The sequence below is a fragment of the Oncorhynchus mykiss genome, chromosome 12 (genome assembly GCF_057628025.1).
Source record: "Oncorhynchus mykiss isolate SJ-2025 chromosome 12, ASM5762802v1, whole genome shotgun sequence".
NCBI classification, from domain to species: domain Eukaryota; kingdom Metazoa; phylum Chordata; class Actinopteri; order Salmoniformes; family Salmonidae; genus Oncorhynchus; species Oncorhynchus mykiss.
The window spans coordinates 92,672,752-92,700,504 of record NC_143033.1 but is presented as its reverse complement, the minus strand read 5'-3'; the positions used below and the strand labels follow the sequence as shown (position 1 = coordinate 92,700,504).

Sequence of the window (27,753 nt, the reverse complement as noted above, 5' to 3'; positions counted from 1 at the left end):
AATGGAAGGGGAACACAGTAGACCTGTGATTGGATCCCAGCTAGTTAGTGGGCCATACAGTAAGTGCTGTAAGGTGACAGCAGGTGATTTAATGAGAGAGACAGGAGTAAATGGAAGGGGAACACAGTAGACCTGTGATTGGATCCCAGCTAGTTAGTGGGCCATACAGTAAGTGCTGTAAGGTGACAGCAGGACCGACCAACCCCAGCCTGTCCAGCAAATATAAAAAATACACTAGTTTTCCTTTAGAGAGACGAGCCCTGCTGATGTGGGTTCTTCAAATAAAAACATCACAAAACTGTTGTGAAAAACATGAGATGGCACAATGACCACAGAAACGGAACTGGAAGTCTTATGACTCATTTATTATAAAAAATAGACTATCATTACAGGAACAACATGATCAGTACAGGAACTTAAGAATGCAAAAGTATTACAATAAAATAGCAGTAAAAGTTGCCTGGCGCCTGAAAAATAGGCATAGGCCCAATGCCATCAAATATGTAAAAACAATATATACAATAGAGAATCAATTCAACATTTAAAAGTTGTTCAAAAATATATATTGTCAATCTATAAAGAAAAATAGAATGTACAGCTAAAGACAATGAAATTCAATGCACAGCAATCAGTGCTATTTTCAAGTTAAATTGTGGTTGTAATTACAAGACTCAAATTCTCCCTGATACGTCAGGGTCAAGGACTATAACAAACCTCTGTATGAACAACCATTTACAATGTGTGATGTCAGTCACATACAATGCTGTGTACTTAAGTAGCTACAGTATATAGGTAGCTTACCTTGAGGTTGAATGACTGACATAAGAGTACATCATTGATGCAAACCCTTGCTACTTAACACAACCTGAGAATATATCTTTCAAAGTCCTTCGTTGACATCATGTATTACAGTATGTTTACATAATTGTCTCTTAGTCAGCTGACATGAGCTTCCATTTGGACCCAAATTAAAGATGGCTGCCGTACATCATCAGTAACAAGCTGTCCGAAGGTCGTGCCCAAAGTAAAGATGGCTGCTGTGCAACACCCGTAGCAACCTGTCTTAGGTTAGTGCCCAAAGTAAAGATGGCTGCCGTGCAACATCACTAATAACCCATCTGGGGGGGGTGTGCACGTCTAATGGTGGTGCGCATGTCTTCATAGACATCGCTACTCTTGCTCTGTGTTGGTCTAATCGTTGCACGCCATGCCTTTAACTGGGAAGACAAGAGATCTTGGTCAGAAAAGGTACTATTAGTACGCTATGTTATTAACATTTAACTGACACTCTTATCCAGAGCGACTTACAGGAGCAATTAGGGTTAAGTGCCTTGCTCAAAAGCACAGCAACACATTTTTCACCAAGTGTGCTCGGGGATTCTAACCAGCGCCTTTTCTGTTACTGGCTCAACGCTCTTAACCTCTAGGCTTCCTGTCGCCGTGTCTTTAGAAGGGGGGGGGGGGGGATCAGAAGGGGTCGTGTGTTTCAGTAAATACCTTGTGTATGGAATTGAAATTAATTGAACTAACATTATCATCAACACATTGCAAATGTCAAAAATGTGCATGTATACTATACACACACACACGCACACACACACACACACACACGCACACGCGAGATAGATGAGACGGAATATGCAGGGGCAGAATTTGCGCAATTCCCCAGAAGCAGGTCATAACTCATGAAATACGATCAATGTAGATGAAATCAAACAATACCACTGAACATGTCTAGTATACGGAGCTATATCCTGTCAAATATGTTGTGACAGTACTGATAATACAACTTCCCCAACAGATTACATCAGTCAAAGCAAAAGGCTGAAGTTAAAAACTGTGCATTTCCCTACCAAAGACAGGTCAGTGGAGACAGTGCTGAGGTGGCAATCTTGCCACCCGACACACACACTCAAACATCTACACACAGATTCACAAGTTTAAACACCTACACACAGATTCACAAGCTTAAACACCTACACACAGATTCACAAGCTTAAACACCTACACACACACACACAAAAAATACTATAGTATACTATGATATAAATACTGTGGTATTCACTGTAGTGTTTTTGTGGAGTAAAGTAGTATTTACTGTAGTATTTACAGTTAACTATAGTATAAATACTGTAGTAAAAGAAAACTGTATTTTATACTATAGTATTTACTGTAGTGTTTTTGCGGACTGTAATATACTGTAGTATATACAGTAGTGTTTCTGCGTACTAAAGTAGTATTTACTGTATTATACTTTAGTATCTGCAGTTAACTATAGTAAAAATAATGATGTAAATTAACTGTATTATATAATCAAGTATTTAATTAAGTGTTTTTGCAGAGTGTAGTATTTACTGTAGTATACTGTAGTATTTACTGCAGTGTGCTTGCGGATTGTATACTGTAGTATTTACTGTCGTGTTTTTGCGGACTGTAATATACTGTAGTATTTACTGTTGTGCCATTGCGGACATTACTGTAGTATTTACTATAGTATTTTAGTTTTATTATCTTTGACATAGAAGTGGAGGCTTTTTCCTTGAGGAAACCTACTGGGGAAATACTAAAAGAGAACATTTTCCATAACCTGTAGTTAGGTAGGTAGGACTGGGGTCTGAGAAGATATAGAAAAAAGCAGAAGCTCTGAACTAACCTAGCACAAATGTGGATATGGGGAGGGGAATGGTTAGGGGTTATGCAAATTAAATACTGTAGTATTTACTATCATTAAAGTCTAGTGTTTTTGCAGACTGTAGTGTTTTTGGGGACAATACTGTAGAATTTACTCAGGTTTTTTTCATATAATACTGCAGTATACTACAACATTAAGTACTACACATGATTGAGGGATACTACAGTGTATAGTATTGTACAGTATACTACAATTTACTACAGAATTCTATAGTCACTACTGTAGTATTCTATAGTAAACTGCAGTATTTTTCATGTGGGCACACACACTTTACTGTAGTACTTACCCTGGGGATGACCCAGATGAAGAGGATGAGCAGACTCAGGAGAAGCACAGAGCCAGCAGTGACAGCTGAGACCAGGACTAGATACCAGGACATTCCTAGCCCTGAGGATGCGTCATTCTGGTCACACTCCTCATCTGTGGCACAGCAACACACCAGGGTAGCACACGTTTTAATTCAGTTCAGTCCAATTAAACTCAACAAACTGACCAGTCTGAACTTTTTTAGAAGTTAGGTAGCTCAAATTAGGATTAGTTCGTATGAGACTGTGCTGCTCAGAGATCACATTAAGACAATGGTCCTGAATCATTCCCTAACCCTCCTCTTGACCCCATTAACATTCAATATTTGCAGATCTGTAGGATCTGGATAGGTATAACCAGTGGAGCAGCTTCCAACGTACAGATCTGTATCCAGGACATACATGCCAGGCTGTGAAAGGCCAGAAAAATTGCTGTCCAGCAGACGGTACCGGTCCATAAAGGCTCAGACCAACAGGCTCCTAAACAGCTTCTGTCCCCTGACCATAAGACTGTTAAACGGTTCATAACTACTGCTCCCCCATTGTATTAGATGTATCACTACCACTACACTGCTGTTCATGGATTACTGATAACCATTCACATCCATTTATTCAGCTCCTTATCTTATTTCTCATGTTGTTTTCTATTTAATTGCTTATTAGTTATACTATTTTGATATTGAATGCTGCACTGTAGGGTAAGGCTGGCAAGTTAAGCATTTCACTGTGCTTGAGCATATGACCACAAAAACTTGAACATTGAAGGGTGCAGTAAGTGCCAAATGGAATGTTAGGGAACGAATCAGGACTGGCTGAGACACTCACCATTCACCACCAGCAAAACAGCTCCTTCCCCCTCAGTCTTCTCAATCTTGTTTTTCTTATAAACATCGTACACACACCAGAAGGCCCCAGAGTCTTCTATGGTCAGGTTTGTGATGGTGATGTCCATTTTGTTGAGTCTTCCGTTAGTCGTCAATCTGAGTTTGAACCTCTCGTGGAGGGTTAATTTTTTTGTTTCCTGGTGAAAGTAGAGGACTGGAATCTCTTTTGTCAGGCGCATGTACACACCCAGGTTTTCTTGGTCTGGCAGAGAGGTGCTGCAGTGGATGGTCATAGTGTCTCCCTCCTGCTTTCGGACCAGCAGTCCCTTGCTCCCTTTCATGAGCAGATGGGAGAATGGAAGAAAAACACACACAACATATGTGTCAGATCTTTTGTTTTAAGGATAAGCCAATACCAACCAGTTAAGGAGATCTTTACTACCCAAAACTAGTTTCACACAAGTCTGGGTCTATTTTTGGAAATGGATTATGAATACAAGGAACCATATACTACTCTCATTTGAATATTACGCTTGAAAAGTAAATGACTTGAAAACAGCATCTGTATATCTATGATATTGCAACTCTAGATTACAGTGGACTCTAGATTACAGTGGACTCTAGATTACAGTGGACTCCTGAAAAAGGCAATGTCTTGGGACTGTTGTGCCAGATATGCAGTTATCAGGAGCAAGCTATTAAAAATCATGTCATTGAAATGAGACTGGAAACTGTATTGTACTTATTCAAAGTGCGCTTATCAGGAGTCGACTGTACAAAAAACCGCCCCTTTCCATGAACTCAAAAGGATGTCCACCTCCCAATAGAAAACTACAATAAATACCACTCACCTTTCTCAGCCAAGGTGCAGCAAAGAAGGCAGAGGAAGATTGAACAACACAGAGAGAATGCAGACATCCTGCTAATACAAGACCTACACATCACAACTAAACTGAGCCTTCAAATAACAGGAAATATACAGAATGTCTTTACCACAGTGGTGTCTGCTCTAGAACCTCTCCACCAATAGGAACACGAAGTAGGCCTACTTGTGTGTGATACAGTCATAGGTTAGGGATAAATGAGGTTAAACAACAAAACACAATTATTTTCAATTATTTTTGTGGGTTTGTCATTCAAAGACAGTCACTTCAAGTATCTTCCGTCAAGATAGAACTGCCAAAGGGGGAGGAGTTGCAGTCTACTGCAGAGATAGCCTGCAAAGTAATGTCATACTTTCCAGGTCCATACCCAAACAGTTCGAACTACTAATTTTGAAAATTACTCTCTCCAGAAATAAGTCTCTCACTGTTGCCGCCTGCTACCGACCCCCCTCAGCTCCCAGCTGTGCCCTGGACACCATTTGTGAATTGATCGCCCCCCATCTAGCTTCAGAGTTTGTTCTGTTAGGTGACCTAAACTGGGATATGCTTAACACCCCGGCAGTCCTACAATCTAAGCTAGATGCCCTCAATCTCACTCCAATCATCAAGGAACCCACCAGGTACAACCCTAACTCTGTAAACAAGGGCACCCTCATTGACGTCATCCTGACCAACTGGCCCTCCAAATACACCTCCGCTGTCTACAACCAGGATCTCAGCGATCACTGCCTCATTGCCTGTATTCGCTACGGAGCCGCAGTCAAACGACCACCCCTCATCACTGTCAAACGCTCCCTAAAACACTTCTGTGAGCAGGCCTTTCTAATCGACCTGGCCCGGGTATCCTGGAAGGACATTGACCTCATCCCGTCAGTTGAGGATGCCTGGTCTTTCTTTAAAAGTAACTTCCTCACCATTTTAGATAAGCATGCTCCGTTCAAAAAATGCAGAACTAAGAACAGATATAGCCCCTGGTTCACTCCAGACCTGACTGCCCTCGACCAGCACAAAAACATCCTGTGGCGGACTGCACTAACATCGAATAGTCCCCGCGATATGCAACTGTTCAGGGAAGTCAGGAACCAATACACACAGTCAGTCAGGAAAGCTAAAGTCAACTTCTTCAGGCAGAAGTTTGCATCCTGTAGCTCCAACTCCAAAAAGTTCTGGGACACTGTGAAGTCCATGGAGAACAAGAGCACCTCCTCCCAGCTGCCCACTGCATTGAGGCTAGGTAACACGGTCACCACCGATAAATCCATGATTATCGAAAACTTCAACAAGCATTTCTCAACGGCTGGCCATGCCTTCCGCCTGGCTACTCCAACCTCGGCCAACAGCTCCCCCCCCCCCCCGCAGCTACTCGCCCAAGCCTCTCCAGGTTCTCCTTTACCCAAATCCAGATAGCAGATGTTCTGAAAGAGCTGCAAAACCTGGACCCGTACAAATCAGCTGGGCTTGACAATCTGGACCCTCTATTCCTGAAACTATCCGCCGCCATTGTCGCAACCCCTATTACCAGCCTGTTCAACCTCTCTTTCATATCGTCTGAGATCCCCAAGGATTGGAAAGCTGCCGCAGTCATCCCCCTCTTCAAAGGGGGCGACACCCTGGACCCAAACTGTTACAGTGGACTCTAGATTACAGTGGACTCCTGAAAACTGCTCTTAAACGCTAGTAAAACCAAATGCATGCTTTTCAACCGTTCGCTGCCTGCACCCGCACGCCTGACCAGCATCACCACCCTGGATGGTTCCGACCTTGAATATGTGGACATCTATAAGTACCTAGGTGTCTGGCTAGACTCTAAACTCTCCTTCCAGACCCATATCAAACATCTCCAATCAAAAATCAAATCAAGAGTCAGCTTTCTATTCCGCAACAAAGCCTCCTTCACTCACGCCGCCAAACTTACCCTAGTAAAACTGACTATCCTACCGATCCTCGACTTCGGCGATGTCATCTACAAAATTGCTTCCAACACTCTACTCAGCAAACTGGATGCAGTTTATCACAGTGCCATCCGTTTTGTCACTAAAGCACCTTATACCATCCACCACTGCGACCTGTATGCTCTAGTCGGCTGGCCCTCGCTACATATTCGTCGCCAGACCCACTGGCTCCAGGTCATCTACAAGTCCATGCTAGGTAAAGCTCCGCCTTATCTCAGTTCACTGGTTACGATGGCAACACCCATCCGTAGCACGCGCTCCAGCAGGTGTATCTCACTGATCATCCCTAAAGCCAACACCTCATTTGGCCGCCTTTCGTTCCAGTTCTCTGCTGCCTGTGACTGGAACGAATTGCAAAAATCGCTGAAGTTGGAGACTTTTATCTCCCTCACCAACTTCAAACATCTGCTATCTGAGCAGCTAACCGATCGCTGCAGCTGTACATAGTCTATTGGTAAATAGCCCACCCATTTTCACCTACCTCATCCCCATACTGTTTTTATTTATTTATTTTTCTGCTCTTTTGCACACCAATATCTCTACCTGTACATAACCACCTGATCATTTATCACTCCAGTGTTAATCTGCATAATTGAAATTATTTGCCTCCCTTCTCATGCCTTTTGCACACAATGTATATATAGACTCCCCTTTTTTCTACTGTGTTATTGACTTGTTAATTGTTTACTCCATGTGTAACTCTGTGTTGTCTGTTCACACTGCTATGCCTTATCTTGGCCAGGTCGCAGTTGCAAATGAGAACTTGTTCTCAACTGGCCTACCTGGTTAAATAAAGGTGAAATAAAAAAAAATAAAAATAAAAAACAACTGGAATGGAACGCTACAACAACCACTTCAAATGGACACACACCATCAACTTTTCAAAGTTAGTCCACACTGTTGTGACCTGTTATTAGGGAGACTATAGGCAGGTAAATATAACAAACCAGAGTGTGTGACAACAATGACTTCTAACTCTACTGATGCTTTCTATGTGCAACCTGGGTTCAGGTGATGTGCGTAACACTAGACTCCCTACTCCCAGAATGGTTCACTACATACATACATAACATATCCTCTACTCTCAGACATGATAGAGGTGAAATCCTATCTATAGAGGCTCAAATCCTTCTGTTCACCTGATTTAGAATTCCTCACAATCAAATGTAGACCGCATTATCTACCAAGAGAATTCTCTTCGATTATAATCACAGCCGTATATATCCCCCCCAAGCAGACACATCGATGGCTCTGAACGAACTTTATTTAACTCTCTGCAAACTGGAAACGATTTATCCGGAGGCTGCATTCATTGTAGCTGGGGATTTTAACAAGGCTAATCTGAAAACAAGACTCCCCAAATTTTATCAGCATATCGATTGCGCAACCAGGGGTGGAAAGACCTTGTATCATTGTTACTCTAACTTCCGCGACGCATATAAGGCCCTGCCCCGCCCCCCTTTCGGAAAAGCTGACCACGACTCCATTTTGTTGATCCCTGCCTACAGACAGAAACTAAAACAAGAGGCTCCCACGCTGAGGTCTGTCCAACGCTGGTCCGACCAAGCTGACTCCACACTCCAAGACTGCTTCCATCACGTGGACTGGGAGATGTTTCGTATTGCGTCAGATAACAACATTGACGAATACGCTGATTCGGTGTGCGAGTTCATTAGAACGTGCGTTGAAGATGTCGTTCCCATAGCAACGATTAAAACATTCCCTAACCAGAAACCGTGGATTGATGGCAGCATTCGTGTGAAACTGAAGCTATTGAGCTATTCCCTCCGCAAGGCTATCAAACAAGCTAAGCGCCAGTACAGAGACAAAGTAGAATCTCAATTCAACGGCTCAGACACAAGAGGCATGTGGCAGGGTCTACAGTCAATCACGGACTACAGGAAGAAATCCAGCCCAGTCACGGACCAGGATGTCTTGCTCCCAGGCAGACTAAATAACTTTTTTGCCCGCTTTGAGGACAATACAGTGCCACTGACACGGCCTGCAACGAAAACATGCGGTCTCTCCTTCACTGCAGCCGAGGTGAGTAAGACATTTAAACGTGTTAACCCTCGCAAGGCTGCAGGCCCAGACGGCATCCCCAGCCGCGCCCTCAGAGCATGCGCAGACCAGCTGGCCGGTGTGTTTACGGACATATTCAATCAATCCCTATACCAGTCTGCTGTTCCCACATGCTTCAAGAGGGCCACCATTGTTCCTGTTCCCAAGAAAGCTAAGGTAACTGAGCTAAACGACTACCGCCCCGTAGCACTCACATCCGTCATCATGAAGTGCTTTGAGAGACTAGTCAAGGACCATATCACCTCCACCCTACCTGACACCCTAGACCCACTCCAATTTGCTTACCGCCCAAATAGGTCCACAGACGATGCAATCTCAACCACACTGCACACTGCCTTAACCCATCTGGACAAGAGGAATACCTATGTGAGAATGCTGTTCATCGACTACAGCTCGGCATTCAACACCATAGTACCCTCCAAGCTCGTCATCAAGCTCGAGACCCTGGGTCTCGACCCCGCCCTGTGCAACTGGGTACTGGACTTCCTGACAGGCCGCCCCCAGGTGGTGAGGGTAGGCAACAACATCTCCTCCCCGCTGATCCTCAACACTGGGGCCCCACAAGGGTGCGTTCTGAGCCCTCTCCTGTACTCCCTGTTCACCCACGACTGCGTGGCCACGCACGCCTCCAACTCAATCATCAAGTTTGCGGACGACACAACAGTGGTAGGCTTGATTACCAACAACGACGAGACGGCCTACAGGGAGGAGGTGAGGGCCCTCGGAGTGTGGTGTCAGGAAAATAACCTCACACTCAACGTCAACAAAACTAAGGAGATGATTGTGGACTTCAGGAAACAGCAGAGGGAACACCCCCCTATCCACATCGATGGAACAGTAGTGGAGAGGGTAGCAAGTTTTAAGTTCCTCGCATACACATCACAGACAAACTGAATTGGTCCACTCACACAGACAGCATCGTGAAGAAGGCGCAGCAGCGCCTCTTCAACCTCAGGAGGCTGAAGAAATTCGGCTTGTCACCAAAAGCACTCACAAACTTCTACAGATGCACAATCGAGAGCATCCTGGCGGGCTGTATCACCGCCTGGTATGGCAACTGCACCGCCCTCAACCGTAAGGCTCTCCAGAGGGTAGTGAGGTCTGCACAACGCATCACCTGGGGCAAACTACCTGCCCTCCAGGACACCTACACCACCCGATGTCACAGGAAGGCCATAAAGATCATCAAGGACATCAACCACCCGAGCCACTGCCTGTTCACCCCGCTATCATCCAGAAGGCGAGGTCAGTACAGGTGCATCAAAGCTGGGACCGAGAGACTGAAAAACAGCTTCTATCTCAAGGCCATCAGACTGTTAAACAGCCACCACTAACACTGAGTGGCTGCTGCCAACACACTGACACTGACTCAACTCCAGCCACTTTAATAATGGGAATTGATGGGAAATTATGTAAATATATCACTAGCCACTTTAAACAATGCTACCTTATATAATGTTACTTACCCTACATTATTCATCTCATATGCATACGTATATACTGTACTCTATATCATCGACTGTATCCCTATGTAATACATGTATCACTAGCCACTTTAAACTATGCCACTTTGTTTACATACTCATCTCATTTGTACATACTGTACTTGATACCATCTACTGTATCTTGCCTATGCTGCTCTGTACCATCACTCATTCATATATCCTTATGTACATATTCTTTATCCCCTTACACTGTGTACAAGACAGTAGTTTTGGAATTGTTAGTTAGATTACTTGTTATTACTGCATTGTCGGAACTAGAAGCACAAGCATTTCGCTACACTCGCATTAACATCTGCTAACCATGTGTATGTGACAAATAAAATTTGATTTGATTTGATTTTGAATGGTTCACTACATAACATATCCTCTACTCTCAGACATAATAGAGGTGAATGGTTCACTACATAACATATCCTCTACTCTCAGACATAATAGAGGTGAATGGTTCACTACATAACATATCCTCTACTCTCAGACATAATAGAGGTGAATGGTTCACTACATAACATATCCTCTACTCTCAGACATGATAGAGGTGAATGGTTCACTACATAACATATCCTCTACTCTCAGACATAATAGAGGTGAATGGTTCACTACATAACATATCCTCTACTCTCAGACATGATAGAGGTGAATGGTTCACTACATAACATATCCTCTACTCTCAGACATAATAGAGGTGAATGGTTCACTACATAACATATCCTCTACTCCCAGACATGATAGAGGTGAATGGTTCACTACATAACATATCCTCTACTCTCAGACATGATAGAGGTGAATGTTTCACTACATAACATATCCTCTACTCCCAGACATGATAGAGGTGAATGGTTCACTACATACATACATAACATATCCTCTACTCTCAGACATGATAGAGGTGAATGGTTCACTACATAACATATCCTCTACTCTCAGACATGATAGAGGTGAATGGTTCACTACATAACATATCCTCTACTCTCAGACATAATAGAGGTGAATGGTTCACTACATAACATATCCTCTACTCCCAGACATGATAGAGGTGAATGGTTCACTACATAACATATCCTCTACTCCCAGACATGATAGAGGTGAATGGTTCACTACATAACATATCCTCTACTCTCAGACATGATAGAGTTGAATGGTTCACTACATAACATATCCTCTACTCCCAGACATGATAGAGGTGAATGGTTCACTACATAACATATCCTCTACTCTCAGACATGATAGAGGTGAATGTTTCACTACATAACATATCCTCTACTCTCAGACATGATAGAGGTGAATGGTTCACTACATACATACATAACATATCCTCTACTCTCAGACATGATAGAGGTGAATGGTTCACTACATAACATATCCTCTACTCTCAGACATGATAGAGGTGAATGGTTCACTACATACATACATAACATATCCTCTACTCTCAGACATGATAGAGGTGAATGGTTCACTACATAACATATCCTCTACTCTCAGACATAATAGAGGTGAATGGTTCACTACATAACATATCCTCTACTCTCAGACATAGAGGTGAATGGTTCACTACATAACATATCCTCTACTCTCAGACATGATAGAGGTGAATGGTTCACTACATAACATATCCTCTACTCTCAGACATGATAGAGGTGAATGGTTCACTACATAACATATCCTCTACTCTCAGACATGATAGAGGTGAATGGTTCACTACATAACATATCCTCTACTCTCAGACATGATAGAGGTGAATGGTTCACTACATACATACATAACATATCCTCTACTCTCAGACATGATAGAGGTGAATGGTTCACTACATAACATATCCTCTACTCTCAGACATGATAGAGTTGAATGGTTCACTACATAACATATCCTCTACTCCCAGACATGATAGAGGTGAATGGTTCACTACATAACATATCCTCTACTCTCAGACATGATAGAGGTGAATGTTTCACTACATAACATATCCTCTACTCTCAGACATGATAGAGGTGAATGGTTCACTACATACATACATAACATATCCTCTACTCTCAGACATGATAGAGGCGAATGGTTCACTACATAACATATCCTCTACTCTCAGACATGATAGAGGTGAATGGTTCACTACATACATACATAACATATCCTCTACTCTCAGACATGATAGAGGTGAATGGTTCACTACATAACATATCCTCTACTCTCAGACATGATAGAGGTGAATGGTTCACTACATAACATATCCTCTACTCTCAGACATAATAGAGGTGAATGGTTCACTACATAACATATCCTCTACTCTCAGACATAGAGGTGAATGGTTCACTACATAACATATCCTCTACTCTCAGACATGATAGAGGTGAATGGTTCACTACATAACATATCCTCTACTCTCAGACATGATAGAGGTGAATGGTTCAGTACATAACATATCCTCTACTCTCAGACATGATAGAGGTGAATGGTTCACTACATAACATATCTTCTACTCTCAGACATGATAGAGGTGAATGGTTCAGTACATAACATATCCTCTACTCCCAGACATGATAGAGGTGAATGGTTCAGTACATAACATATCCTCTACTCTCAGACATGATAGAGGTGAATGGTTCACTACATAACATATCCTCTACTCTCAGACATGATAGAGGTGAATGGTTCACTACATAACATATCCTCTACTCTCAGACATGATAGAGGTGAATGGTTCACTACATAACATATCCTCTACTCTCAGACATGATAGAGGTGAATGGTTCACTACATAACATATCCTCTAGTCCCAGACATGATAGAGGTGAATGGTTCACTACATAACATATCCTCTACTCTCAGACATGATAGAGGTGAATGGTTCACTACATAACATATCCTCTACTCTCAGACATGATAGAGGTGAATGGTTCACTACATAACATATCCTCTAGTCCCAGACATGATAGAGGTGAATGGTTCAGTACATAACATATCCTCTAGTCCCAGACATAATAGAGGTGAATGGTTCACGACATAACATATCCTCTACTCTCAGACATGATGGAGGTGAATGGTTCACTACATAACATATCCTCTACTCCCAGACATGATAGAGGTGAATGGTTCACTACATAACATATCCTCTACTCTCAGACATGATAGAGGTGAATGGTTCACTACATACATACATAACATATCCTCTACTCCCAGACATGATAGAGGTGAATGGTTCACTACATAACATATCCTCTACTCCCAGACATAATAGAGGTGAATGGTTCACTACATAACATATCCTCTACTCCCAGACATGATAGAGGTGAATGGTTCACTACATAACATATCCTCTACTCCCAGACATAGAGGTGAATGGTTCACTACATAACATATCCTCTAGTCCCAGACATGATAGAGGTGAATGGTTCACTACATAACATATCCTCTACTCTCAGACATGATAGAGGTGAATGGTTCACTACATAACATATCCTCTACTCTCAGACATGATAGAGGTGAATGGTTCACTACATAACATATCCTCTACTCTCAGACATGATAGAGGTGAATGGTTCACTACATAACATATCCTCTACTCCCAGACATGATAGAGGTGAATGGTTCAGTACATAACATATCCTCTACTCTCAGACATAGAGGTGAATGGTTCACTACATAACATATCCTCTACTCCCAGACATGATAGAGGTGAATGGTTCAGTACATAACATATCCTCTACTCTCAGACATGATAGAGGTGAATGGTTCACTACATAACATATCCTCTACTCCCAGACATAATAGAGGTGAATGGTTCACTACATAACATATCCTCTACTCTCAGACATGATAGAGGTGAATGGTTCACTACATAACATATCCTCTACTCTCAGACATGATAGAGGTGAATGGTTCACTACATAACATATCCTCTACTCTCAGACATGATAGAGGTGAATGGTTCACTACATAACATATCCTCTACTCTCAGACATGATAGAGGTGAATGGTTCACTACATAACATATCCTCTACTCTCAGACATGATAGAGGTGAATGGTTCACTACATAACATATCCTCTACTCTCAGACATGATAGAGGTGAATGGTTCACTACATAACATATCCTCTACTCCCAGACATGATAGAGGTGAATGGTTCACAACATACAGTGGCGGAAAAAGTACCCAACTGTCATACTTGAGTAAAAGTAAAGATACCTTAATAGAAAATGACTCAAGTAAAAGTAGTCACCCAGTAAAGTTCTACTTTAATAAAAGTCTAAAAGTATTTGGTTTAAAATATACTTAAGTATGAAAAATAAAAGTAGAAATCATTTAAAATTCCTTATATTAAGCAAACCAGATGGCACCATTTTCTTGTTTTTTTAATGTTTTTTTTAATGGTTCTCTACCAGTGGTGTAAAGTGCTTAAGTAAACATACTTTAAAGTACTACTTAAGTAGTTATTTTTAGTTATTTGTACTTTACTCTTTATATTTTTGATTACTTTTACTTCACTACATTCCTAAAGAAAATAATGTACTTTTTACTCCATACATTTTCCCTGACACCCAAAAGTACTTAAATTGTACCGTCTGGTTTGCTTAATATAAGGAATGTGAAATTACGTATATTTTAGCAATTACATTTACCTTTGATAAATAAGTATACTTAAAACAAAATACTTTTAGACTTTTACTCAAATAGTATTTTACTGGTTGGCTTTCACCTTGACTTGAGTCATTTTCTATTAGGGTATCTTTACTTTTACTCAAGTATGACAGTTGGGTATTTGTTCCACCACTGTTCACTACATAACATATCCTCTACTCCCAGACATAGAGGTGAATGGTTCACCACATAACATATCCTCTACTCCCAGACATAGAGGTGAATGGTTCACTACATAACATATCCTCTACTCCCAGACATAGAGGTGAATGGTTCACCACATAACATAACCTCACCACAACATATTTAACAGCAAATTATATAACATGACATCTCCCTTAGAAAGCTACACTGTGGAGGAAGTGTGTATACACACCTGATTCAATAATTATGGTCTAAATTGAAGACCATGGTAAATTGCTTATTGAATCAGGTTAGAGTGGGTCTGGTCAATTGCTTATTGAATCAGGTTAGAGTGTGTCTGGTCAATTGCTTATTGAATCAGGTTAGAGTGGGTCTGGTCAATTGCTTGTTGAATCAGGTTAGAGTGGGTCTGGTCAATTGCTTATTGAATCAGGTTAGAGTGGGTCTGGTCAATTGCTTATTGAATCAGGTTCGAGTGGGTCTGGTCAGTTGCTTGTTGAATGAGGTTAGAGTGTGTCTGGTCAATAGCTTATTGAATCAGGTTGGAGTGGGTCTGGTCAATTGCTTAATGAATCAGGTTAGAGTGGGTCTGGTCAGTTGCTTGTTGAATCAGGTTAGAGTGGGTCTGGTCAGTTGCTTGTTGAATCAGGTTAGAGTGGGTCTGGTCAGTTGCTTGTTGAATCAGGTTAGAGTGGGTCTGGTCAATTGCTTATTGAATCAGGTTAGAGTGGGTCTGGTCAGTTGCTTGTTGAATCAGGTTAGTGTGGGTCTGGTCAGTTGCTTGCTGAATCAGGTTAGAGTGGGTCTGGTCAGTTGCTTGTTGAATCAGGTTAGAGTGGGTCTGGTCAGTTGCTTGTTGATTCAGGTTAGTGTGGGTCTGGTCAGTTGCTTGTTGAATCAGGTTAGTGTGGGTCTGGTCAATTGCTTGTTGAATCAGGTTAGTGTGGGTCTGGTCAATTGCTTGTTGAATCAGGTTGGAGTGGGTCTGGTCAATTGCTTATTGAATCAGGTTAGAGTGTGTCTGGTCAGTTGCTTATTGAATCAGGTTAGAGTGGGTCTGGTCAATTGCTTATTGAATCAGGTTAGAATGGGTCTGGAACTAAGCACCTACTGTTGGTAAACTTCAAGTCAGGGTGTGAGAACAACTCTCTCTAGTGGGGGGGAGAGGTGTCTGCATAAAGCCAACAATTTGGGTACTTTTGAGGGCCAGGCCTCAGAGAGCTGGAAACACAAAAGGAAACATTTCTGGGCCAAACACTGGAGCTAAACCTGATACAGGAAATATCCTATTAGAAAACAGTTCATCACTGATCTCAAGTGAGGTACCCATACATAAAAGTTGTATATTGAGATGCTGTATATGGTGGTACATTAAAAATGCTTTTCTATATTTTTGTAATGCACGTTCATATATTAATAAAATATTGATTTACATATTGTACATCTGTACAGTATGCAACATATAGCAACTATAAATGATGATAGAACATACAGCATATTAAATTAATGTGAACATCAAGACATGAAGTAGAGAGGGATACTTTTTTCAGTCGTTTTTCTATGCTGAAGTCTGAAATATTCATGTGTGGATATGGTCCCTCTGGGCAAATGGCCTGTGAGACAAAATGAAAAACAGTGCTGCTACTTCAACCACTTGCTATGCAACTGTAAAAAGCTCAGTTTATGAAATCAATTAACTTTGGAAGGATTCATACCAAAGTAGGGTAGAGTTCCAGGGGCAAGTTTCTGTCATCTGTGCCACGAAGGTGGAGTGTTGGGCAGGGAACTGTCAACGGAGCTGGCTTGATGGTGTTGAGGTGGTCCCATCAGAGTAGAGCATCCTGGGATATTTTTCCCATAGACCTGCTGTTAGACTAGAGGAAAGATGTTAGCAGGCAGGAGATCACCAGAGAAAGCGATAATTGCCTGGCACAGTATTTCAATTAAACCATATTCACCTGCTTTCCTGAAGTAAGGATTCCCCCCTTTGGGAAGACCAGAGTTCCCCAGATACATTCCCATCGGGGGAGGTGGTGGTACAGGCTTGTTCTGTAAACCACATCAACAAATTCTCCAAATGATTAGTACCATTCTCACAGTTAAAATACAATGATCAGGCGCTATTTTTAACTGACATGATTTAAAGTGAATACCTCAGCCTTGGGGTCAGTTTTGTGTCTACAAAGAATATTTAAACAGGTTCCTTAAGGAGTGGTCTTTCTCATCAGATAGATGAATCTACTTCCCTCTCCTGAAGATCCATCATCCACTGTTCTGAAGCGCTACAGCAGGTGTCTCAGGGTCAGCCCCCGGCTGGCTGCCAGTCTGGCTCTGAGGGTTGGCCTCGGTGATGGTCATTATGGAACAATGCACCACATCTACTCCAGGTATCTGTGACAAGTGGGAGAAGTCAGTCCACTCTACTCATGTCACCATACAGAACAACCACTAATTACATTTTTTATGTATTTTTATTTAACCTTTATTTAACTAGGCAAGTCAGTTAAGAACAAATTCTCATTTACGATGACGGCCTACCCCGGCCAAACCCGGACAATTGTGCGCCGCCCTATGGGACTCCCAATCACGGCCGGTTGTGATACAGCCTGGATTCGAACCAGGGTGTCTGTAGTGAGGGTGTCTAGCACTGAGATGCAGTGCCTTAGACCGCTTCACCACTCGGGAGTAGCAATTTCATTACTCATAAAAGAAAGCTTAAATTACCCTTTCTCTTGCAGTAGAAATCTCCACATGTGGTATTCAAATCAAATCAAATCAAATTTTATTTGTCACATACACATGGTTAGCAGATGTTAATGCGAGTGTAGCGAAATGCTTGTGCTTCTAGTTCCGACAATGCAGTAATAACAAGTAATCTAACTAACAATTCCAAAACTACTGTCTTGTACACAGTGTAAGGGGATAAAGAATATGTACATAAGGATATATGAATGAGTGATGGTACAGAGCAGCATAGGCAAGATACAGTAGATGGTATCGGGTACAGTATGTACAATGAGATGAGTATGTAAACAAAGTGGCATAGTATAGTATAAAGTGGCTAGTGATACATGTATTACATAAGGATACCGTCGATGATATAGAGTACAGTATATACGTATGCATATGAGATGAATAATGTAGGGTAAGTAACATTTATATAAGGTAGCATTGTTTAAAGTGGCTAGTGATATATTTACATAATTTCCCATCAATTCCCATTATTAAAGTGGCTGGAGTTGAGTCAGTGTCAGTGCGTTGGCAGCAGCCACTCAGTGTTAGTGGTGGCTGTTTAACAGTCTGATGGCCTTGAGATAGAAGCTGTTTTTCAGTCTCTCGGTCCCAGCTTTGATGCACCTGTACTGACCTCGCCTTCTGGATGATAGCGGGGTGAACAGGCAGTGGCTCGGGTGGTTGATGTCCTTGATGATCTTTATGGCCTTCCTGTGACATCGGGTGGTGTAGGTGTCCTGGAGGGCAGGTAGTTTTCCCCCGGTGATGCGTTGTGCAGACCTCACTACCCTCTGGAGAGCCTTACGGTTGAGGGCGGTGCAGTTGCCATACCAGGCGGTGATACAGCCCGCCAGGATGCTTTCGATTGTGCATCTGTAGAAGTTTGTGAGTGCTTTTGGTGACAAGCCGAATTTCTTCAGCCTCCTGAGGTTGAAGAGGCGCTGCTGCGCCTTCTTCACGATGCTGTCTGTGTGAGTGGACCAATTCAGTTTGTCTGTGATGTGTATGCCGAGGAACTTAAAACTTGCTACCCTCTCCACTACTGTTCCATCGATGTGGATAGGGGGGTGTTCCCCCTGCTGTTTCCTGAAGTCCACAATCATCTCCTTAGTTTTGTTGACGTTGAGTGTGAGGTTATTTTCCTGACACCACACTCCGAGGGCCCTCACCTCCTCCCTGTAGGCCGTCTCATCGTTGTTGGTAATCAAGCCTACCACTGTTGTGTCGTCCGCAAACTTGATGATTGAGTTGGAGGCGTGCGTGGCCACGCAGTCGTGGGTGAACAGGGAGTACAGGAGAGGGCTCAGAACGCACCCTTGTGGGGCCCCAGTGTTGAGGATCAGCGGGGAGGAGATGTTGTTGTTCACGCCACCATTCCACGTTGGTCCCACCATGGGGGTGATTGGAGATGGTGTTGGAGCATTGCATTGGTCGCAGGGACGCTGACTGTTGGGAGGGTTGTAGGGATGCCCACCCTCTGCGCAGGGATGATATCCTGGTATTGAGCTACCCCTGCATGTACTTCATCTCCTGCTGCAAGTTGTTCAGCAGGACCTGAATCTCACCCTAGAGGACATCAGGAGATTTAGCAGACTGACACAAAGAGAGAGGCTTCACACCATGCCCATTGGACCATCTTTAATATTCTTTCTCACCCAACTCCAATTTCATAAGGACAAACCTTACCTTGTGAGATGCTTAATGACTGATGGGATGTGTCCCTGCTCCTGTGAGCTCTGACGGGATGTGTCCCTGCTCCTGTGAGCTCTGATGGGATGTGTCCCTGCTCCTGTGAGCTCTGATGGGACATGTTCCTGCTCCTGTGAGCTCTGATGGGACATGTTCCTGCTCCTGTGAGCTCTGACGGGACGTGTTCCTGCTCCTGTGAGCTCTGATGGGACATGTTCCTGCTCCTGTGAGCTCTGACGGGATGTGTCCCTGCTCCTGCGAGCTCTGACAGGATGGGTCCATGTGAGCTCTGACAGGATGGGTCTCTGCGAGCTCTGATGGGATGTGTCTCTGTGAGCTCTGACTGGATGTGTTCCTGCTCCTGTGAGCTCTGACGGGATGTGTTCCTGCTCCTGTGAGCTCTGATGGGATGTGTCCCTGCTCCTGTGAGCTCTGATGGGACGTGTTCCTGCTCCTGTGAGCTCTGACGGGATGTGTCCCTGCTCCTGTGAGCTCTGACGGGATGTGTCCCTGCTCCTGCGAGCTCTGATGGGATGTGTCCCAGCGAGCTCTGACGGGATGTGTCCCTGCTCCTGTGAGCTCTGATGGGATGTGTCCCTGCGAGCTCTGATGGGATGTGTCCCTGCTCCTGTGAGCTCTGATGGGACGTGTCCCTGCTCCTGTGAGCTCTGACGGGATGTGTCCCTGCTCCTGTGAGCTCTGATGGGATGTGTCCCTGCGAGCTCTGATGGGACGTGTCCCTGCTCCTGTGAGCTCTGACGGGACGTGTCCCTGCTCCTGTGAGCTCTGACGGGATGTGTCCCTTGTCCTACAATCTCTGATGGGATGGGTCCCTACGAGCTCTGACAGGATGGGTCCATGTGAGCTCTGACATGATGGGTCTCTGCGAGCTCTGATGGGATGTGTCCCTGCGAGTTCTGGCGGGATGTGTTCCTGCTCCTGTGAGCTCTGATGGGACATGTTCCTGCTCCTGTGAGCTCTTACGGAACGTGTTCCTGCTCCTGTGAGCGCTGACGGGACGCGTCCCTGCTCCTGTGAGCTCTGATGGGATGGGTCCCTGCGAGCTCTGACAGGATGGGTCCCTGCGAGCTCTGACAGGATGGGTCCCTATGAGCTCTGACAGGATGGGTCCCTGCAAGCTCTGACAGGATGGGTCCCTGCGAACTCTGACAGGATGGGTCCCTGCGAGCTCTGATGGGATGTGTCCCTGCTCCTGTGAGCTCTGATGGGACGTGTCCCTGCTCCTGTGAGCTCTGACGGGATGTGTCCCTGCTCCTGAGAGCTCTGATGGGATGTGTCCCTGCGAGCTCTGATGGGACGTGTCCCTGCTCCTGTGAGCTCTGACGGGACGTGTCCCTGCTCCTGTGAGCTCTGACGGGATGTGTCCCTTGTCCTACGAGCTCTGACAGGATGGGTCCCTACGAGCTTTGACAGGATGGGTCCATGTGAGCTCTGACATGATGGGTCTCTGCGAGCTCTGATGGGATGTGTCCCTGCGAGCTCTGGCGGGATGTGTTCCTGCTCCTGTGAGCTCTGATGGGACATGTTCCTGCTCCTGTGAGCTCTGATGGGACATGTTCCTGCTCCTGTGAGCTCTTACGGAACGTGTTCCTGCTCCTGTGAGCGCTGACGGGACGCGTCCCTGCTCCTGTGAGCTCTGATGGGATGGGTCCCTGCGAGCTCTGACAGGATGGGTCCCTGCGAGCTCTGACAGGATGGGTCCCTATGAGCTCTGACAGGATGGGTCCCTGCAAGCTCTGACAGGATGGGTCCCTGCGAGCTCTGACAGGATGGGTCCCTATGAGCTCTGACAGGATGGGTCCCTACGAGCTCTGACAGGATGGGTCCCTGCAAGCTCTGACAAGATGGGTCCCTGCAAGCTCTGACAAGATGGGTCCCTGCGAACTCTGACAGGATGGGTCCCTGCGAGCTCTGATGGGATGTGTCCCTGCTCCTGTGAGCTCTGATGGGATGTGTCCCTGCTCCTGTGATCTATGATAGAGGAAAGTGAGCCAGATTAGAGCTCTATGATTCAGCAATGAAACATTCAGCACCCCATGACTATTGAAATGTACTAAAGTCGAACCTTGCTCCATTGCTAATTATTTACAGGGGTCCCCATCATTTTCCATTGCCCATATTGTGATTCCTGTAAAAGCTGGAGAATTTGGTAAAGTTACCAGAATTTTGCAATCAAAGAGTCTAAGAGTAGCCGTTCTGTCCATATAATCTTATTCATATCAGCACTTCTCCTCTGGAAATCTTTGCTTTATGAGATGCAATATGATACAGTATCACAAAATTCCATGCCAGCAGATTGGATAATTGTTAAGATATTTTATCAAGGTTTAAGATAAATGATTTAATAATTCTACCCAGAAACTTAACCATTAGGATTAGAGGTTATGTAGCATGAACAAGGAGTAATTAAAAATAATAAACACAGCTCCAACTGGGTTGGAGGGGGGACGAGAGGAATGCATGTGTGTGCCTAACAAAAACAAAGAGGATCCTTAAACTATGTTTGAACCGACTCAGCTATAACTCTGTGGATATAAAATAAGAGAGCGAGAACCCCTCCAGGTTTTCCGTATCTGGGGGGGACTGGAACTGTCAGCTAAGTGGTAATAAACTGTGATGAGACTTCAGGAGATAATCCAGATTTAGTGTGTAATGTATGTGCATTAAGGGGTTGGAATGGACTTTTGAAGCTGCTTTTTCTTTGTCGGAGAAGAGGAGGGACATCTAAAAAGCTATTGGACAAAATGTGAGGTACATAAACCAATGTACATGGTATTATGACCAGAGCTCTCGGGAATAAACGCTATTGGCTAATTTTGGTTGACTGGTCTCTGTCTATTTTATGCAAATAAGGATCTTACAAATTCTCAGAAACGGACAGAGTGTTTTAAATTGAATTGCATGACTGGTAATGTAAGTCATTCTAGAGTTCCAAATTGGCCTACAATCCCAGCATGAATGCCCACTGTCATTGGTGCACGCGAAAGTCTAATAGCGCGAGGCCACCATGTGTCCAGGTCAGAATGTAAAGTTATAATTTCATTCATCTCAAGTTAAATCAGATAGAAACCACAAATGCAATAGTTCTGATAACACGTATATAACATCTAAAACACTAGAGGTTTCATGATGCTGGTTTCTAAACCAAAGTAGATAATTTTAAGATTGTTCTACACATCTGTTGAGGTCTCTATAAGCTTCAATATGAGGTCGTAAACCTAGCATGAAAGTGCATCCTTGTAGCTGTGTGGGCTAATTTAGTCAACATGTTTGCCTTGAGTAAGTTGAGCCAATGGCCATGGGGTAAGTTGAGCCAATGGCCATGGGGTAAGTTGAGCCAATGGCCATGGGGTAAGTTGAGCCAATGGCCATGGGGTAAGTTGAGCCAATGGCCATGGGGTAAGTTGAGCCAATGGCAATGGGGTAAGTTGAGCCAATGGTTGAACCAATGGCAAGTTGAGCAAATGTTTCTTCCCAGGCGTAATGCAAGGCATAATCGCTGGGATATGAGGTAACAAGGAGCTCCAGCCTTAGAATTGGGGATGACGTACTGTCCTTTGAGTGACAGAAAACTGAGCCAATCATGACAGAAAACTGAGCCAATCAGGCGCAACGCTCTGTATTGTCCACTGGCTGCCCCACCACCACAGAAAGCACTGAGCTAGGCTGAAACACCTGCATTTTGGAGCTGCCTTACTCAAGAAAGCAAAAAAAACTGTTTTTATGCGGATTTATTAACTCAATTACTTTTTTTTATACATTGTTTGCAAACTGATATGTGTCACGTATTAATGCCCAAATAACATACAAAACAGGCAAGACCCCCACCCCCCAAAAAAAGTGTGGGCCCTGCCCCACCTGCCCTGAATGACGGGTCTCCACTGGTTGACATCATGTTTGAATGACTACCCTTTCCTCTGTCCATATCTGTAAGATCCCTCAGTCAAGTAGGGAGTTTCAAGCAGAGATTCAACTAGAACGACCACAGAGGGTTTCTAAAGCCTCATAAAGGGCAATGATTGGTAGATGGCTAACAATAACAAATCAGACGTTTAATATCTCGTTAAGCATGGTCAAGTTAATAAATGCTGTGGATGATGTATTAAACCACCCAGACCAGTGGAGGCTGATGAGGGGAGGATGACTCATAGTAATGTCTGGAATGGAGTAAATGGAATGGTATCAAACACATCAAAGACATGGTTTCCATGTGGTTGATACCACTCCATTGACAAAATGTCAGCCATTATTATGAGCCATCCTCCCCTCAGCAGTCTTTACTGACCCAGATACACCAAAGATACAGTCGTCCTTCTGAACTGGAGGATAGGGAGGGAACTGCTTAGGGATGTCACCATCAACAGTGACAAGCCACGGGGGTCTGACAACTTGGATGGAAAATGACTGAAAATAATAGCGGGCCATATTGCCACTCCTATTTGTCATATCTTCAATCTAAGCTTACTAGAAAGTGTGTGCCCTCAGGTCTGGAGGGAAGCAAAAGTCATTCCCCTACTCAAGAATAGTAAAGCCCTCTTTACCGCTCAAATAGCTGACCAATCAGCCTGTTACCAACAATAAGAATATTTCGAAGAAAAATACACAATGCAGAGACAGAGGACGAGAAGTCAATAGAGTAACAACGATCAATGGAAATAGTGTTTTTTCTGTAATAGGGAATTATCTATGGAAATAGTTGGTTTTCAGTTCAAAATCTGTTAGGAATGTCAGTCTTGAACTTACGGTGTGGCACGTTCCCATTGGTCCAACCTGAAATAGGATACAGTTTTATTGCAAGGAATTCTAATTGGTCAACCACAGGATAGGGCTGGGTTATAAACTACACCCTGTCCCTTTGTTCTGTGGAGAACCACAGGAGAGAATCACTGGGAGAGCATCACTGAGGACAGGGGAGAATCACTGGGAGAGCATCACTGAGGACAGGGGAGAATCACTGGGAGAGAATCACTGAGGACAGGGGAGAATCACTGGGAGAGCATCACTGAGGACAGGGGAGAATGACCATCTACCTCCCCGTATGATTTGTTCTCTTCGAATAAACCTATTTTCCTCCCCCTGATTTACTTGGGGTCTGTGTTAATAAAGAATAACATCAACTGCTAACACAACCCTTAATAAACTTTTAGAAACATGTGTATTTGACCAGATACAATGCTGTTTTACAGTTAACAAATTGACAAAAGACTTTCAGCATGCTTATAGGGAAGAGCATTCAACATGCACGGCACTTACACAAATGACTGACGATTGGCTGACTGAAATTGATGATAAAAAGATTGTGGGAGCTGTTTTGCTAGACTTCAGTACGGCTTTTGACATTATCGATCATAGTCAGCTGCTGGCTTTACACTTGCTATATTGTGGATAAAGAGTTACCTGACAACAGAACACAGAGAGTGTTATTTAATGGAAGCCTCTCCAACATAATCCAGTAGAATCAGGAATTCCATTTTTTTCAAAGCCAGTGTGTCTATGTATGAGGATGACTCACCACAAACACGTCAGTTAATACAGCGAGTGAAATTACTGCAACACTCAACAAAGAGCTGCAATTAGTTTCAGAACGGTTGGCAAGGAATAAGTTAGTCCTAAATATTTCAAAAACTAAAAGCATTGTATTTGGGACAAATCATTCACTAAACCTCAATTAAATGTGGAAATTGAGCAAGTTGAGGTGACTAAACTGCTTGCAGTAACCTCGGATTGTAAATTGTAAAGAGTAGCTAAAATGGGGAGAATTCTGTCCATAATAAAGTGCACTCTGCCTTTTTAACAACACTATCAACAAGGCAGGTCCTACAGGCACTAGTTTTGTCGCACCTGGACTAGTGTTCAGTTGTGTGGTGAGGTGCCACAAAGAGGGACATTGGAACATTACAATAGGCTCAGAACAGAGCAGCACGACTAGTGTGGGAGAAATTAGGTACATATATGGATAAATATACTGTCCTATATAAAAGAGGGATGCATTTGCCATTCTGGTAAGGTACATTGTCTATTGTATAGGACAGGAAGCCAGAGTGGGGCCATGGGAGAGGGCAACACCTAGGGCAGCTGGACATACAAAGGTCAGAGGTTGTCTAAGGAGGGGGTCAGTCAAAGGACCAATTGATGGATTACAGACATCAATCACATCACAGGAGACAAGTCTGTTTGATCTTAGACAACCATATGAAGAGAAGGCGACCAGAACAGCTAGGCACCCTAAAGCTAAAGGAGATGAAAGACACCAAAAGGGACACATGGAGTTAATTACAGGGTATGAACACAGGCCACAGGAAAGGGGAATGTATAGTATTTTTAGTATAGCTGAGCATGCTAAAAACAGAAGAGACACATAGTCTGCTGACCCTAGATAACACACAAACAGGAGAACGCATTAAGCTGAGTGAAGGGTCAAAGCAAGGGTCTTGTCACCATTAGGATCTAATGGAAAGCAGATGGGGGCGTTATTGGGCTGAACAAGCAGGAAGCACGGATTGGGATGTAACTTAATTTGCATATGGGAGGGACTTATATGGTAGGTGTATAACTCAGAGCGAGGGCTCTGAAAAAGTGTGTGTGTTCCGCGGACCGCTCCGGCTTATGATACTGTTGTATTAAAAGTCTATATTGATTTTCACAAAGTTCTTGGTTGTGTCATATTTGAACCGATTTGCCACTACACTAGCCCTTAAATGTACATGGAGAGCTCACATTAATAATTTTGTCATGACGTTGCCCTGTTGGGGGAGGTTTATGACCCCCCATAAATACCTTTCCCCCTTTTTCTCTCCACTCTTCAGAATGGACTCTTAGAAAGTCCTTTGTTAACATAGAGACAGTAATGTAAAATCAAACGGTTGGGGGAAAAAACTATCTTTCTGTAATCCAACCAGTTGAAAGTGTCCATTGGTACTTAAAGAATATGATGTCAGATCAGTTGTTGTCTAGGATATTATATCTGATGATAGGACGACATAAATTGTATCTTGGAAAGTCTACACATTCTAGTTATCAGATTCACATGGAATTCTTGTGCAATTTGCATTTTTAAATATGAAACTATTTGTGAAAATTTGAAATGTAATTTTAGCTTCTAAATGAAATAATTGTTTTCTTAAAGTAAACTATGATCACTCAGTGGCCACGCCCAAGTGAACAGACATTGGTTGAGAAATATGAAACCCTTCAATCCCCCGCTACAAAAACCCGTTGACGAAAGTCAACCTTGGGTTCCCGATGACGTGAGGACTTATGTCCATACGTTTAAAAGGGCTAATATCAACTACAACCTATCAAAATTAACTTTAGTTCCCGACGACGTAGGACTGGTGTCCATACGTTCAAAAGGGCTAATTTCAACGTGAAGGCGACGATCACCACGCTGGAAAGATGAATTGACTACACCAGCCAGAATATAGCACGAGCTGAGTATGGCAACTTGGTATGAACTTTGAACTCTTATTCACTAAAGAAGTGATACATCCTAGATGTCGAATTATCAGCAGCAACTGTAAACGTGCGTAGCCTAGGAAAGGACGGACAATCTCTTCAGAACGACAGGGTACTACAACGTATCCATTCTACCACACGACGACAGACTACAACGTATCCGCCCAGAAATATTCTTCAAAGGACAAGGGAGATCTCTGCTGGTCAACCCAGCCTTCCATCTTCGACCAATCTATCGAAGCGCAGCTCAGAGTAAAAATGTTTCTTGCATTTTCCTTTTTCCGAATGGGTGGTTATTTAGAATTGCATAAGATTCAGAATTTACGATAGCATAGCTTCATAAGGTCCGATAGAGAACCAATCCTTTTGTTCCTCAGATTCATCCTGTGCATATGTAAGTCTGTGTGATTTATTTAGGTATTTAGTAAATAAATAATTAAACCAAATGTTGTATTGCTGATTCAACTTGTTAGCCAGGGTTCGTGACGATAACCAAGAATTTTACGACGTTCAGATGAGACTGAATAAGGTGACAATTAATAATTGACTGCTGCTTGATATAAAAGATTAACAGATCTTTAAGTGTTTATTCGGAAGACAACAGCTCTATAAACATTCTTCCGGGGTTCCCCCGACTTCCTAGTTAATTACATTTACATGATTAGTTTAATCAGGTAATATTAATTAGAGAATTAATTTGATAAAATAGCATGTCATATCATATAATTCATAGTAAAGACACAACAATATGCATGTAAATCTCTCGTGGCACAAAGTGGAGGAGAGATTTGTTGTGCTTGTTTCAGTAAGAAGTGTTGACATGCTGAATGCACCGAG

The 27,753-nt window shown here is 43.3% G+C and overlaps 2 protein-coding genes across 6 annotated transcripts; both read right to left on the bottom strand.

Annotated features, from left to right (window-relative positions):
• Positions 1–344: 344 nt before the first annotated feature.
• LOC110486897 (uncharacterized) lies at positions 345–17,770 on the bottom strand. Of its 5 annotated transcripts, none has more exons than XM_036938963.2 (5): positions 16,977–17,770; positions 16,734–16,892; positions 3,823–4,155; positions 2,979–3,112; positions 345–1,217 (listed from the first exon to the last, which is right to left on the bottom strand). In XM_036938963.2, exons 3-5 carry the CDS (start codon positions 4,112–4,114, stop codon positions 1,107–1,109), a joined length of 537 nt encoding a protein of 178 aa, XP_036794858.1. In that variant the 5' UTR covers positions 4,115–4,155; positions 16,734–16,892; positions 16,977–17,770; the 3' UTR covers positions 345–1,106. The 5 variants fall into 5 exon arrangements, with proteins under 5 accessions (XP_036794858.1, XP_090050227.1, XP_090050228.1 ...); XM_090194101.1 differs by having other exon boundaries at positions 3,823–4,151; positions 16,977–17,438; XM_090194102.1 differs by lacking the exons at positions 16,734–16,892; positions 16,977–17,770 and adding an exon at positions 15,251–15,535.
• Positions 17,476–20,525, bottom strand: LOC149979446 (uncharacterized). The gene is made up of 2 exons (XM_090194099.1): positions 19,438–20,525; positions 17,476–19,317 (listed from the first exon to the last, which is right to left on the bottom strand). Exon 1 carries the CDS (start codon positions 20,398–20,400, stop codon positions 19,450–19,452), a length of 951 nt encoding a protein of 316 aa, XP_090050225.1. The 5' UTR covers positions 20,401–20,525; the 3' UTR covers positions 17,476–19,317; positions 19,438–19,449.
• Between the last annotated feature and the right edge of the window lie 7,228 nt (positions 20,526–27,753).